This window comes from Podarcis liolepis (genome assembly GCF_965112155.1).
Source record: "Podarcis liolepis genome assembly, chromosome: 17".
Lineage (NCBI taxonomy): Eukaryota > Metazoa > Chordata > Lepidosauria > Squamata > Lacertidae > Podarcis > Podarcis liolepis.
This window is the reverse complement of record NC_139571.1, coordinates 4687359-4701223: the sequence shown is the minus strand read 5'-3', so window position 1 is coordinate 4701223 and position 13865 is coordinate 4687359. Positions and strand designations below refer to the sequence as shown.

The following is a 13865-nucleotide window of genomic DNA, read 5'->3' as shown; positions in this document are numbered from 1 at the left end:
CTTCCCACTAGAGGTTTCTCTTCGTTCTACCCCAGCTAAGGTTAGCTTTGCTATTAAGACCTTTGTTCACAGTCTGGAAACTCATATTGGCATGTGTTTTTCCTCCAAGTCCCAACATGGCCAACACAGTAAATGCAGCCCTGAAACCCTTGGAAACGTTATCACGAATTGTCAATCAGCCCAGTAGTCTCTTCGGTAGCAAAAGTGCCTCGAGCAAGAGCAAGGCGGAGCAGGATGCTCAGGGAGCAGCACAAGATGCCAACAGTGGCCAACAAGATGCAGGTATGCCATCCTCAGCATCCATTGTTTATGGGTCACGTACCTCTTCTCTCTGATTTTTCATCAACCTGTTCCACGATGAGATCCAAACCTGCCATCCCCTCCTTTCCTTGGCCTGGAATTTTTCTGACTTCCATTATGAGTCTCCATTAGTCTGCCTGCCACTTAAGCTAATTCAAGGATGACTTGAGAAGGTAATATTGAGACCTTGACTTACAGGGGAGAGCGGGGAAGCAGAGGCCCCGGAGGAGGACCATGATGTGGCCCAAGCAGAAGTGACAGATGGTGACATCATGGATGGTGAAACGGAGAGCGATGCCGTGGTGATTGCTGGACAGCCTGAGGTGCTGAGCACGCAGGAGATGCAGGTATTGATGGTGGCTTGCAGGGACCCTGCCTGTATTGCATGCAGGAGGTGGCCACAGGTTTTAAGGCATGGGGTGTTGGTGACATATAGCTGGGATCGCTTCCATTCCTGCTTGTGTTGCTTAAAGTTGCAATTTATTTAGGGCTATATGCAGAGGAGTGTGTAAATGAAGACTTGTTGATCACAGCTTTGCTCTGAGATTAATGAGTACAATCTGGATAGCTGCACAAACTGAAATGACCCTTTGCTTGCTTAATTTAGATTGTGATACCTGAGGCTGGGGTGCCTGTCGTATATAGCATGTGACTTGGGTAGAGCACAAATCAGACTTGTTTCAGAAGTCAGGGTGATGCAGCTTGTTTTACGGTTTTGAGACTTGATTGTAAAGAACTGGAGATCACCAGTGTGTTTGTCTTTACCATCTTCTAGGTGGAAAATGAGCTAGAGGACCTGATCGATGAGCTTTTAGAGCAGGATGGTGGCTCAGGGAATAGTACAATAATAGGTGAGTACAAAGCCCCAACACTTTGCCTCAGAACTTTCCTTCAGGATCTCTGGACTCTCTGCCTTTCCTCCTCTGTGTGGCCTCTGAGGGAACCAAATGCATTTTTTGCTTTGCTGTAGAGAATCCTACCTCATAAGACCACTCCAGGTAGAGATCATCTACTGTTCTTCTCTCTTCCTCCTCCCTGCAGCTCTTCTTTATCACACAGCATGGGTGCTATATCAGACATATGTCCGTGTTGCTTTTTCGCCCATTATAGACATAATCTATTCCTATACAATTCTTGGTGGGTGGGGTGACTTCTGAGAGGCAAGAGGCTTGTCATGGTAGCTTTATAACTGCCAAGAAAATCGCCATCTGTATATGGAAAGCAGCATCACATCAGGACCATAACGGGCACTCAAAGATAAATGGCCATCAAGTTTAGGGACTGCCCAGAAGGTCCTCTAAAGGGAGAGGGTTGTTTGCTCATAACTTTGCTAAGCCCTATACACTTCCTTTATGTCCTTCAGTGGGCCGAAGTGGAGAGGATGAGTCTCAGGAGGATGTGTTGATGGATGAGGCACCTTCCAATCTCAGCCAGGCTTCCACATTACAGGCCAACAGGGAAGGTGAGGCATTGCCTACGATGTTACATGGAGTCAGTAGAAGTGCCTATAGTCCCTGGAGGGGGAGGGGGAGGGTAAGTGCAAGAGAAGGGTGAACTAGCATGATGCAGAAGGGTTGTTATAGGCTTGCGCTCTCATAAGAGAAGCGGGGGGGGGGGGGTTCTGAGACCTGGCTTTGTGAGGTTTTGCCTGTCTGGCAAAAGGAGTTTGAAGATAGAACTTGCCAGAAAGGTAACTGGAAGAATCTTCGCTTAAACTGCAGGGGCCAACTCACCATAGCTACACTCTCTAATCTTCTCTAGATTCTATGAATATTCTGGATCCTGAAGATGAAGAGGAGCACACACAGGAGGAAGACAGCAGTGGCAGCAATGAGGATGAAGATGATAGTCAGGATGAAGAGGAAGAAGAGGAGGAGGAGGATGAAGATGACCAGGTAAGGGCATTGAAGGAAAGGCAGTGCAGAAGTCTTTCCAGTGGGTGCTTTATGATCTTAACATAGGAGGCTGTGGGACAGATGTCAAAAATAATGGGGAAGGGGTGGTCACAATTGAGGACAGCATGTAATAGGTTTTTATTGGGGAGCTAATGGGAGCTAGTCACCATGATGTTTGGGTTTTAGATCTAGAGTAATTTATAGTGTGAGAGCCAAAAATTTCCTTGCCTCAGTTTGTGGTTCCAGGTAAAGAGAGTGACTAAAGTTGGAGTGAGGAGGTATGAAGACTGGTTTTCAGGATGCCATATTCTAGCCGGCATTTGCTTAGCCTTGTGTTTGGTGATAACTTTCCCTCCAGGATGATGAAGAAGGTGAGGAAGGCGAAGAGGAGGAAGATGACGATGATGGCTCCGAGATGGAGTTAGATGAAGACTACCCTGATATGAATGCCTCCCCACTGGTGCGTTTTGAGCGCTTTGACCGTGAAGATGACCTCATCATTGAGTTTGACAACATGTTCTCCAGCGCCAGTAAGAACTCTAAAAACTGGAAAGCCACAGGACATGGCTGATTCTGGGGGGGCTGGGAGCCAGGATGCTAAGCTTTCCCCCACATCCTATGGACTAGGGAGCTGGGGTTTTATTTGAAATGGAGTAGCATTCTCTGTCCAGTGGGACAGAAGCATCCACATAATGGGTTGTCTCCTCCCACTGCCCAGAACAGGCAGGATCAGGCAACCAGGCTTTGGCCACATTCAGCTTCATCTCAGTTCCTTTTCCTGCCTTATCCATGATCAGTGCTGTGTTCTAGCACATGATCTGTTTTCTAGCTCCAAAATGTTGCTCTGAAATTTGGGAGGCTTTGTAATTATGGCTTTGTTGACCCTATTTCAGGCTAGTTCTTGTCTCCAGGGAAATTATATTTGTATGTCTTCAAAGCTCCATCTTGGCTTGCTAACTTTGCCTATTTCTATTCCCAGCGGATATTCCTCCATCACCTGGCAATATTCCTGCCACTCATCCACTCATGGTACGGCATGCAGACCATAGCTCCTTGACTTTGGGTAGTGGCTCCTCCACGACGCGATTGGCGCAAGGCATTGGCCGCAGCCAGAGGACCCTTCGGCAGCTGACAGCAAACACTGGCCATACCATCCATGTTCATTACCCTGGCACCCGCCAGCCCAACCCACCTCTGATCCTGCAGAGGTGAGACTTGAGGGAGTGGAGGAGTATCACATTTTGCCAAAAGCTGTAGAATACAGAACAGTGAATTGTTCTGGCAACATCCCAACCCAGTTTGGTTTGCCCCAGTGTTCCCCATAATCTTGTTCTGAGAACTGAGGGACTCTTTTAGAACTCACTACATCTCTGTGTAGGAAAACAAGTGTTCCTTTTATGTCTTCCTTAGGTTGTTGGGCCCTTCAGCAGCTGCAGATATTCTTCAACTAAGCAGTAGCCTCCCACTACAAAGCAGAGGTCGAGCTCGCCTTCTAGTAGGCAACGACGACGTGCACATAATCGCTCGCTCAGATGATGAGTTGCTGGATGACTTCTTCCATGACCAGAGCACAGCCACCAGCCAGGCAGGCAAGTCCTTAAGACTATTTACTAGATTTGTAGGTAAAATCAAAAGGATCAATAGATTGAAATTCTACAGTGGGAATGGCTGGGCCTTTTTGGGCCACATCGACCCTATTGTCAGCCATCAGGGAGCCAAAGTGTAAATATGGGTGCAGTGAGAACTAAAGTTCTCAAGGCCAAAGCAGGACTTTTGGGGAGTGGTTGGTCAGTGACATTTTTTGAAATTTCAATTTTTCATTTTTAAAAAAATTAAGTGGAAAAATTTGAGGGATGCTTAGGAGACTGCAAAAGAACTTTTTGTGAATTAGCAGCCAGGTGCCTACAACATTTTTATACCATTGTGCATCAATTCAAACATCTTTATCAATGGAGTCAGTTCACATTTTCAGCTGTCAGGCAGATGTGGAGAAATGCAGAATGGCTGGCCAACGGCACAACTGTGGGTCTTGAGGGTGTTGGTGAGCTGTTGTATGGATTGGCTTATCAGTAATATATCCTCCACTTTTCTTTCTATAGGAACCTTGTCAAGCATCCCTACTGCCCTGACACGCTGGACAGAAGAATGCAAAGTACTAGATGCAGAGAGCATGCATGACTGTGTGTCAGGTGAGCTAACAAGTAACTTTCCTTGCTTCAGCCAATGCAGGCCCTTCTCTGTTTGGCTCTGTTTAATCTGGTGCTTTTTCTCCATTCAGTGGTCAAAGTTCCCATTATTAACCACCTGGAGGCATTGAGAGATGAGGAACTAGAGGAGCGTAGAGAGAAGAGGCGAAAACAGCTGGCTGAGGAGGAGGCCAAAGTTGCAGACAAGGCCAAGGAGACAGAAGACAAAGAGCAAAATGCCCAGGTTAGAAGCCCAACTTGAACATCTGTGACCTTTTTTAAAAGCTTGTTGAATGCAAACTTTCAGCAGGGCTGATTTCATCTGGTATGGTTTTCATTATGGAAGCTGCATTGTGACTGGGGTGTGGGGACAGGACTAAGAGTTGTATTCATTGTAGCACTAAGGCAACTGTTAAATTAGCACAAGGCTTTCTGCTTGCACAATGGAACACTCTCCTCCTGTGCATCCCTAAATCTGTTCTAGAGGTGTTTCCCCAAATCCTCCAGAGAAGTTTCAGGGAGGGCATGGGCTGCAAGCAGGGAACGTGATAATGCTTGCACTAGTAAGGCGAATCAGTTGAATATCACCTTGAATATATGCAACTGGGTTGTAAATGAGACACAGAGTACCTATAATTTGGAATGAAAATGCCAGCAGACATGTTTAGGTCTTGGTAGCTTGATAAGACAGCAAATCTGTTTTGCTCCAGAGCAAAGACGTGAACTGTTTTTTGGTAAACTTTAAATTATGGCAAGTGGGCCACCTTAAAATAAAGTTGGGGGTGTTCATTCACTTAGGTATATAAGGGGAAACACAAAATAGAAACCCCTGCTGTCATTTCAGTATATAATTCCACATTTCTGTGTGCTCTTTTGCACATGGCAGACAGAGATGAAATCAGAGAATAAACCTCTGTTCCTTTCTTTCCTATCAGGAAGGCAAGCAGAAACTCAGACACTAGACTGAGAACCGATCTTTCTTAGTACAGTCATACCTCAGGTTACAGACGATTCAGGTTGCGCATTTTCGGGTTGTACACCGCGCCAAACCCGGAAGTACCAGAACAGGTTACTTCCGGGTTTCGACGCATGTGCAGAAGTGCTAAATCGCAACCCATGTGGCGCTGCAGGTTGCGAACGCTGCGGGTTGCAAACGTGCCTCCTGCACGGATCACGTTTGCAACCCGAACATCCACTGTAGCCCTTTGTAAGAAGGAAAGTCACCACATTCCCTTCCTAGAGCCAGGTCTTACACCTGTTCTTTTTTTTAAAAAAACACCCCACCCACACCCTGTTACAGGAACAAAAGAAACGGTGTTATCAAGAATAGAGACACCGGCAGTAAGTGGAATATGGTAACAGTCATAATAGTTAGCAGAGACAGGGATGGACACACTTTAATGTATTTCTTCATATCTCTGCCTGTCAAATGAATGCTATGAGGACATTGTCAGGAAGTTTACTCATTGATGTAATTCTATTGGATTGATATCTTTAGCCATTGTTCCAAACATTTGCAGAAGAGAAAGTGGTCATTCTTTTATTTTTTCAATAAAGAATTTAGCTGTTAAATCTCAACTAAGGAGAAGGAAATCTAAGACAGTTTAGCAAGATTGTTTTTGGATCTGAGGGAATAGAATATCTTGACATTTTTCTGTATATAATCTGTACAAGCCGGATATCTTTGTCAACCAATTACAGAAAGGAAAACTTTCCGACACATTTCCCAGCAGTATTTAGAATGCTTGCTTCTATGTAGAAGAGAACATTTTGATAGATGTGCCTCACTGGACTAGATGAAAATCGGGCAGAGCTGTTGTAGCAAAAGGCATACAGGTTACGTACCGTCCTCCTTACAAACGCTTCGGGTAACGAGCTCTGCTAACCCGGAAGTAGGTCTCCTGGTAGCAAACTTTGCCCCAGGATGCGAGCAGAAGTCACACACTGGTGGCGTGGTGGCAGCGGGAGGCCCCATTAGCAAAAGTGCGCCTCAGGTTAAGAACGGACCTCTGGAACGAATTAAGTTTGTAACCAGAGGTACCACTGTAGAGGGAAGGTACAGCTGTGACCTGAAGCTTCTGCCTCCTTTCCTTGTCCTGGGTGTCAGAAGCTACACAGGCAGTTTCCTGTTCCGATGAGTTTTAATCAGATGAATCTTCACTTACTTTTTTTTCCCCCTCTGCAGGGAGCCTTACCCCAGTCAAACAGCTCTGCTGAGCAGAACCTTCCAGGTAATTTATTCCCTTACTCTATGACTGTATGGTGTCTTCTTCCCTCAGCTCAGCTGAAGCAGATGTTATTCCTGGGCCCCCTGGGATGAGGTAGTAGATTGTATAGTTTTAGGGTCACACCCGGTCTTGGAGATAACTATACAATCTACTGTCTTTCCTATGAGGACTCACAATTCGTCGTGCCAGCACTGAAGAAGAGAGAAGCCACTGAGAAACCACGCCTAGCTCAGGAGGAAAGAACATGGGCTCAAGAATGAAATGTGGAATCAAAGCCCCTGAGTTCCTTGGTTCCATCCCTAGATGTGGAAAGAAATTTGGGGATGGGGGTTAATAGTGGGATAGTGTGTCATTAGATCTTGTAGGCAGGATTCCCTGGATCTTGCTGTGGCTTGGGGAGTGGATCGTCTGCATGAGTGTTCTCCTCAGATCTATGTGAAAGGATTTTGCAGGATTTTTTAAAAAACTGGCTGTTCAGATGGGGGAAGAACCAGTTACCTGACGCTGAGGCTTTGTGACGTTGCTCTTGCTGGGGTGAGGTAGTAAGTTGTATTGTTGTGGGGTAGGGATTTGTGCCCCAAATCAGAGATAACTATACAACTTACTACTTTCCCTGGGAGGAGTGAAGTACCCAGGACTGAGGTGGGTGTTTGATGTGCCCAGCTTTTGAACTAACCTTGAGGGTGCAGGGTGAAGCCAATTCCCTGCTTGAAATCCTGCTGCTGCTCAGTGGTCTGGGTTTTAAGACAGCCTCCCTCCCTCTCTTGGCTCCCAGATGGTGCTGCCCATCCTGATGGCTATCCCGCAGTCCCAGCTGCAGCTGAAGACGCCTCTGCTGGCCCCAAGCAGACTCTGGTCACGCTGGAGAGCCCCCAACAGCAACAGCAGCAGGTGACAGGGGCAGGCGAGCTTCCTTCAGAGCTGGCGGGGCAGTCCAATGCCCAGGGTTCTGGGCAGTTGCTGATGCCGGTGGAACAGGAGGACTCAGGCCCTGGGAGGCCAAGCACTGATGCTGAGGCCACACAGATGGAGCTTTCACCTGCTCCCACCATCAGTAAGTGGCCCCAGGCTTCACCCTGCAGCAGATGTTACCCCCTTTCTGGCTGTGTGTCACTTGTACGTGTATAAACATACTCTGATTCCTACCATCTTCCACATGTTCAGGAGAAGGCAGCAATAGCTTTAAAGTGCATATATTTTCATCAGCCACCTACCTACTGAGCGGCCAGGAGCATCATAACTAGACACTGGAGAGAACATGAACCAGTGGTACCAAACCATATGGGAAACAGCCCAACAGACTGAAACTGACAGAGGGGCAAATAAAAGAGGACACCTTCACCCCAGTGTGGCTCCCCTTTATTACATACACAGCCCAACAAGACAAGAACCCACCAGCAGCATACAAATCAGTATGGCTAACTTGACCCTAACAACGACTCTCCGTTATACACGCAACCAAAACTCACTACAGCCAGCTGAAGGCAACCAACCATGCCCTGGCCCCAACCTCTCTCACCACCAATGAAAACTAATAAATGAATAGAGAACCTGGCCACGTGACACTGACACAAAAACCTTGCATATATGCTCTCCCCACTTCTCTTCTCCCCCAGCCTTATACTGTCTATAGCATAAGTGTCTCATATTGAGTATAACTGATCTGTAGAAAGGGTCCTATGAACGGAAAGCAGAAATGCTGTATGCACTTTTGTAACCCAAGAGAATCTTTAATAAAAACAATTTTTAAAAGTGCATATATTTGCATATTAACTAAAATTTGCAAAGTGAAACTAAAAGCCTACTCACCCACCTAATAATTTGATCCTAGCTTTCAGAATTTGGCTGGATGTTTGTTTGTTTTTTAAGTAGCTTTTTATTGAGGTTTAAGCTCACATTTTGAATCTCTCATTTTTAAAAATAAAAATGCTGTGCTGGATCAGACCTGTCAGTTCAGCTCAGTATTCTGCCTTGACAGTCTTCACAGGCAATTTCTGAAGCCTGTTACTCTATAGTAGGTGGTAGTGAAGGGTATATCACAGCCAAAACAAGAAGTTTCCTTGCTGAATTGGAACCAGAGCCCAATCGTAATGGGCAGCAGAATTTGAATCCAGTGTATCAGGTTTTCAGGCAGTGTTTCTATCAATGCTTCTTAGGAAGGCTGTCTAAAAACCAGAAGGAGGTCAATGGGTAGGTTTCTGTCCTTTCCATGTTCTGGGCTGAATCTGATGAAAAGAATTCAGGTTTGACAGATGTTTGTCAGGCTTATCTCTCAGTCCTTTATTTCCTTTCCCACCAGCTTCGCTTTCTCCAGAGAGGGCTGAAGACTCTGATGCCTTGACAGCAGTCAGCAGCCAACTGGAGGGCTCACCCATGGATACCAGCAGCCTGGCCTCTTGCAACCTTGAAGAAGGAGTTGGAGAGGCTGGTGGCCCTAGCAATGTGGACCAGGCAGGGGGAGCCACTGTTGTAGCAACGGCAGACACCGCCCAGCAGGGCTCCAATGCACAGGCCCTCAGGGAGGGCCAGCCAGATCCCAGCCAGCAGGTGGATGATGGGTAAGGAGCAGCGATGAGGTCCAAGGGGGTGATATGCCAATTTTAGCATTAGCACTGCACTTGCTAATACTGTCACTCCTTGCTCTTCAGCTCCCCACCTGCCTCATCCTCTGAGAGCTCCTCCACCAGAGATTCGGCGGTGGCCATTTCCGGTGCTGATTCTCGGGGCATCTTGGAAGAACCCCTTCCTTCTACCAGCAGTGAGGAGGAAGACCCCTTGGCAGGTAAATACTAGAAGAGGACATAAAAAGAGGGAGCTATACTAAGTCAGTGCCATTTTTCTTAGTAGGGATAGCAGCTACCTCTAACATGCTTTTTCATAGGGATAAATCTTCCGGAAGGTGTAGACCCATCTTTTCTGGCCGCTCTGCCCGATGACATCCGGCGTGAAGTGCTACAGAACCAGTTGGGTATCCGGCCTCCTGCCCGCACCGCCCCGACTACCACAACTGCTGCTACCCCAGCACCGCCCGTGGTGGGAAACCCTAGTGTGACAGAAGTCAGTCCAGAGTTCCTGGCTGCACTGCCTCCAGCAATCCAAGAGGAGGTAAGGTGGCACTTTTAAAGATTATGGGGTAAAACACAGTTTAGGAACAAGTATAATAGAACTATGAAATCTGAAGGAAACTCATGTAGCCTGTGACCCTGCACTGTACAAAACAAAACTTTCTGAATTTAGGATTCCTGACCTCTTAATTAAAAAAAATAAATAGAATTTTTCCATTGCTTGAATTGTATTGTTTAAAACATGTAACATACAAACAAAACATAAAATGGGAAGTCAAAATAGGAAAGTAGGTGTAAAAACAAATCTACTGGACTGCCAACTACAAGTCACAAGAAAATCTGGGCAGTTGCATTTCTCTTCTTTGCGCTTAAGTTATAAATTGCATAAGGACAAGATATGCAAGTTATTTGTGTGGATGTGTTTGGCTCACCTTATTGCATGCATGATCCATAGTTCATTGCCTTGTGGGAAATTCCACATAAGGGGGATGTAATTCAGTGAAATATGTATTTTTTTGAAATATAGTGAAATTTCCAGGACTAAATTAATAATGACCAAGACTTCACATCCTAAAAGGGGCTTTCAGCTGTGGAGTTCCACCCATCATGTGGTCGCAGAACCCAGTTTCTGTCCCACATCCCCGTCACCTCGGAAAGAGAGATAACAATTTGTAGTTGAAGGAGGAGAGTCATTTTAGAGAGATTGGTTGGGTCTTTTATTTTTGCTCTGTTCTTGCTTAACAGTAGAAGTTGTTTTTATCTTTCCCCCTCCCATCTCAGGTGCTGGCACAACAGCGGGCAGAGCAGCAGCGTCGGGAGCTGGCCCAGAGCACAAGCTCAGACACTCCCATGGACCCTGTGACTTTCATTCAGACGTTGCCATCAGACCTGCGGCGCAGTGTGCTGGAGGATATGGAGGACAGTGTTTTGGCAGTCATGCCTCCTGACATTGCTGCTGAAGCACAGGCTCTGCGGCGTGAACAAGAAGCACGCCAGCGCCAGCTCATGCACGAGCGTCTCTTTGGCCACTCCAGCACCTCTGCCTTGTCTGCCATTTTGCGTAGCCCAGGTAAAGCACATCTGTTTCTGACATACTACTGTTTTTAGTTCTGTATGTCTCGACTCCCGATCTGATTGCTTTGCTTATTTTCTTTCCCCTAACTCAGCCTTCACAAGCCGACTGAGTGGAAACAGAGGTGTCCAGTATACACGTTTGGCTGTACAAAGAGGAGGAACCTTCCAGATGGGTGGTAGCAGCAGCCACAGCAGGTACAAGATCTCCCATAGTTGTAGGCACATTTTGCACAGGGAATTTCATTAGCACGAGCAGTTTCTGAGCTCTGGGTGCAGTACTGCACCTAAGATTTCAGATTAAAACTGCAGAGTGGAAGGAAAGGAGGACTTTTTCTGCCTCCTCACTTCCAACTACTCTCTGAAGACTGGAGAAGAGACCCTCTTAAGAATATATGGGGGGCAGGGTAAGGACTAGACCATGTGAAAAATGAATATAATATTTTAGCTGCAGTTCATTCATTTTCAGCCTTGTATTCTTGTTATTTAAAAAAGTGTGCCTAGACATTCTGTTGTTGCACCCATAAGCTAAGTTTAAGGTGCCATTTAGCTCTTAGCTTTCATATCTCAGTTTCTAACACTGTGCTAGACTTATGGGGGAAGGTGGTTCAGTTTCTTTGGAGGGAATAAGCTGGGGGTTAGGATTCCTAGGGAAAAACCAATGTAACTTATTAGTTAAGTTGGGTATGCTTGGGGAAACTAGAAATATAAAAACTTTCCCAAATTGTATGGTACCTAAGGTTAACCTTAAAGTCTGGAAACCAGGGGTATTATCTTGCTTCTTCCAATTATCAATCCTTCCCAATAACCCCTAGTTCTTGCTGGGCTGCCATGGATTCCTTTGGGAGGAAGGGTGGAAAAATGTTTAATAAATAATTCTCAGATTGAAAAAGCACTCCCTGCCCCATTGTGTAAGCTGACAGATGGGCTCGGTGATCACTGGATCAGTTCAGGGATCAACTTGAAAGCAAATGGGCAGAGATGCCAGGCCAGCAGGATGTGCTGGTTTACAGGAAGCAGCTGCAAGGCATGTCATGTAGACTGTGCTGATATTTGTCTTCTTGTTTCCTAGGCCATCAGGCAGCAATGTGGACAGCCTGCTCCGCCTGCGTGGACGCCTTCTGTTGGACCATGAGGCCTTGTCCTGCCTGCTGGTACTGCTTTTTGTGGATGAGCCAAAGCTGAACACTAGCCGGCTACATCGGGTGCTGCGGAACCTTTGCTACCATGCACAGACACGCAGCTGGGTGATTCGGAGCCTGCTCTCTATCCTGCAGCGCAGCAGTGAGAGTGAACTGTGTGTAGAGACACCTAAGGGGACTGCTGCACCAGACGACAAAGGCAAAAGAGCAGCCAAGGCCTGTGCCCCTGACAGCCGGCCACTAGACCTTCTGCACAAGATGGAATCCAAAAGCTCAGGGCAGCTTTCTTGGCTCTCCGTCTCTATGGATGCTGCTTTGGGTTGCCGAACCAACATATTCCAGATCCAGCGAGCAGGAGGGCGTAAGCACACGGAGAAGCATGCTGCTGCCGGTTCCACTGTTCATATTCACCCCCAGGCTGCTCCTGTGGTCTGCCGCCATGTACTTGACACGCTCATCCAACTTGCCAAGGTGAAGACAAGGGCTGTCTAGAGTGGTGCTCTTTTTTATGCGATGGGTGATCTGTCATTCTGATGAAAGTCTGAAACTTCTTGGTCTGCATAGCTTAAGAGAAAAAGTTAAGGATTTAGATTACAAGGAGGTAGCTCTCTAGACTAAATATTAGGGTGAGTTCCAAACTGAGAGCAAGCAGGCAGTTAAGCTCCCTGTAATTGTTGTTGTTATTTAGTAGATTTAGATCCTGTTTGTCCATCAGTATGTTCAAGGTGGCTAACAAAATCACCATTGCATAAAAAGTGCAAATTTTCAGCAAAAGGTGTAGGGGTCATCATTTAAAAAATGGGAGAGCAGTTATTTTAGTATTTCTAGGCTGCATTTCTACCCACAGACCTTCAGAACAGCTAACCAAAGTTTTTTAAAAGTTTTGAAATTGGTTCCTCTCTCCGCTGCAGTTGCTGCCAGCTAATCAGCTGGTCTCTTGCTGTGCAGGGATTAAGGAAAATAACGGGCAGGCATTCGTAGCATATTCTGTACCAGGAAACATCCAGTTGTGCTAGAAAGGAGCTAGACAAGTTAACTTCTTGGTTCCTTTGCTGTTCAGAATAAATGAGATTAGTAAATAACAGCCATGGAAACTTCTTCTCCGTGGGCTAGTTTGCACATCATGCTTAAACCATTATCAGTGAGACTTGCATGAGCAGAAAGGAGCTGCTGTGAGCCTCTTGCTTATGTATGCCCCATCTTCTTGCACAGCCAAGAAGAACAGCCTTTTCCTCCCAGTCTCTCTCTCCCTCTCCCTCTCTCCTTGTTGTGTCATCCACACCAGGGATTGTTTATCACAACCTCTGGTTGGTTTCAAAACAAGCTGTTTTGCTTGAACTAACCAGCATTTGGGACAAACAGTAGTCCCTGGTCTGGATGCCCTGACAAGCCAAGATTTAGGGAAACTGGTGTGAGGGTAAGAACTTTTGGTCCTCCGGATAGTGGAGGAAAGGAAGACAGGGAAGCACATGAGCCCACGGCTTGCAGCATCTCCCTACTCATGTGTGACTTGATAAATCATGTGAACACAGCATGGGCCCTACCTTTGTTAGCATGAAGCATCCTGAAAACCTGTGAATTTAAAAGTGCAAGTTTTCTTTAAAAAATAAATAATAATAATTACATTTTTTTATTTAAAACAATTTAGTATCTTGTCAACAAATGGTTCCAGAGTAGTTTTTAATATCCTTTCCAATTTTTCAGTGATGATGGTTATTCAGGAGTGGGTTTCTCCTTACGGCAGGCCTCAGGGGCAGTGCTAGTGTAACTAAATTTTGTGCTTGGTCCCTCCCCACTTCTAGTCCTGCCAGTTTCAGGGTAGCAGAACTTTGTCAGAGCTCCACCTCTTATTTTTTTCCATTGTGATGATATGGTGGGATCAGCATTTGTAAATGTGGGAAGTTTTTCTGACCCATGGAACAGGGAAGACGCTTCTGATTATCTGCTGTATGTCCCATGAAGCAAAGGACCAGAACTG

General features: G+C 46.2%; 1 protein-coding gene across 5 annotated transcripts in view; it reads left to right on the top strand.

Annotated features, from left to right (window-relative positions):
• The window catches only part of HUWE1 (HECT, UBA and WWE domain containing E3 ubiquitin protein ligase 1), a 96265-nt gene that overhangs the window by 68421 nt on the left and 13979 nt on the right, over nucleotides 1–13865 (top strand). For all 5 annotated transcript variants that reach the window (XM_083482695.1, XM_083482692.1, XM_083482694.1 and 2 more), the window contains exons 50-67: nucleotides 110–282; nucleotides 499–647; nucleotides 1076–1151; nucleotides 1664–1762; nucleotides 2062–2195; nucleotides 2554–2725; nucleotides 3175–3403; nucleotides 3606–3784; nucleotides 4295–4384; nucleotides 4474–4625; nucleotides 6567–6612; nucleotides 7385–7663; nucleotides 8909–9167; nucleotides 9258–9391; nucleotides 9491–9714; nucleotides 10455–10743; nucleotides 10841–10943; nucleotides 11818–12358. In XM_083482695.1, the coding sequence (XP_083338821.1) occupies nucleotides 110–282; nucleotides 499–647; nucleotides 1076–1151; nucleotides 1664–1762; nucleotides 2062–2195; nucleotides 2554–2725; nucleotides 3175–3403; nucleotides 3606–3784; nucleotides 4295–4384; nucleotides 4474–4625; nucleotides 6567–6612; nucleotides 7385–7663; nucleotides 8909–9167; nucleotides 9258–9391; nucleotides 9491–9714; nucleotides 10455–10743; nucleotides 10841–10943; nucleotides 11818–12358 (3328 nt within the window). The remainder of the gene's footprint in view (nucleotides 1–109; nucleotides 283–498; nucleotides 648–1075; nucleotides 1152–1663; nucleotides 1763–2061; nucleotides 2196–2553; nucleotides 2726–3174; nucleotides 3404–3605; nucleotides 3785–4294; nucleotides 4385–4473; nucleotides 4626–6566; nucleotides 6613–7384; nucleotides 7664–8908; nucleotides 9168–9257; nucleotides 9392–9490; nucleotides 9715–10454; nucleotides 10744–10840; nucleotides 10944–11817; nucleotides 12359–13865) is intronic.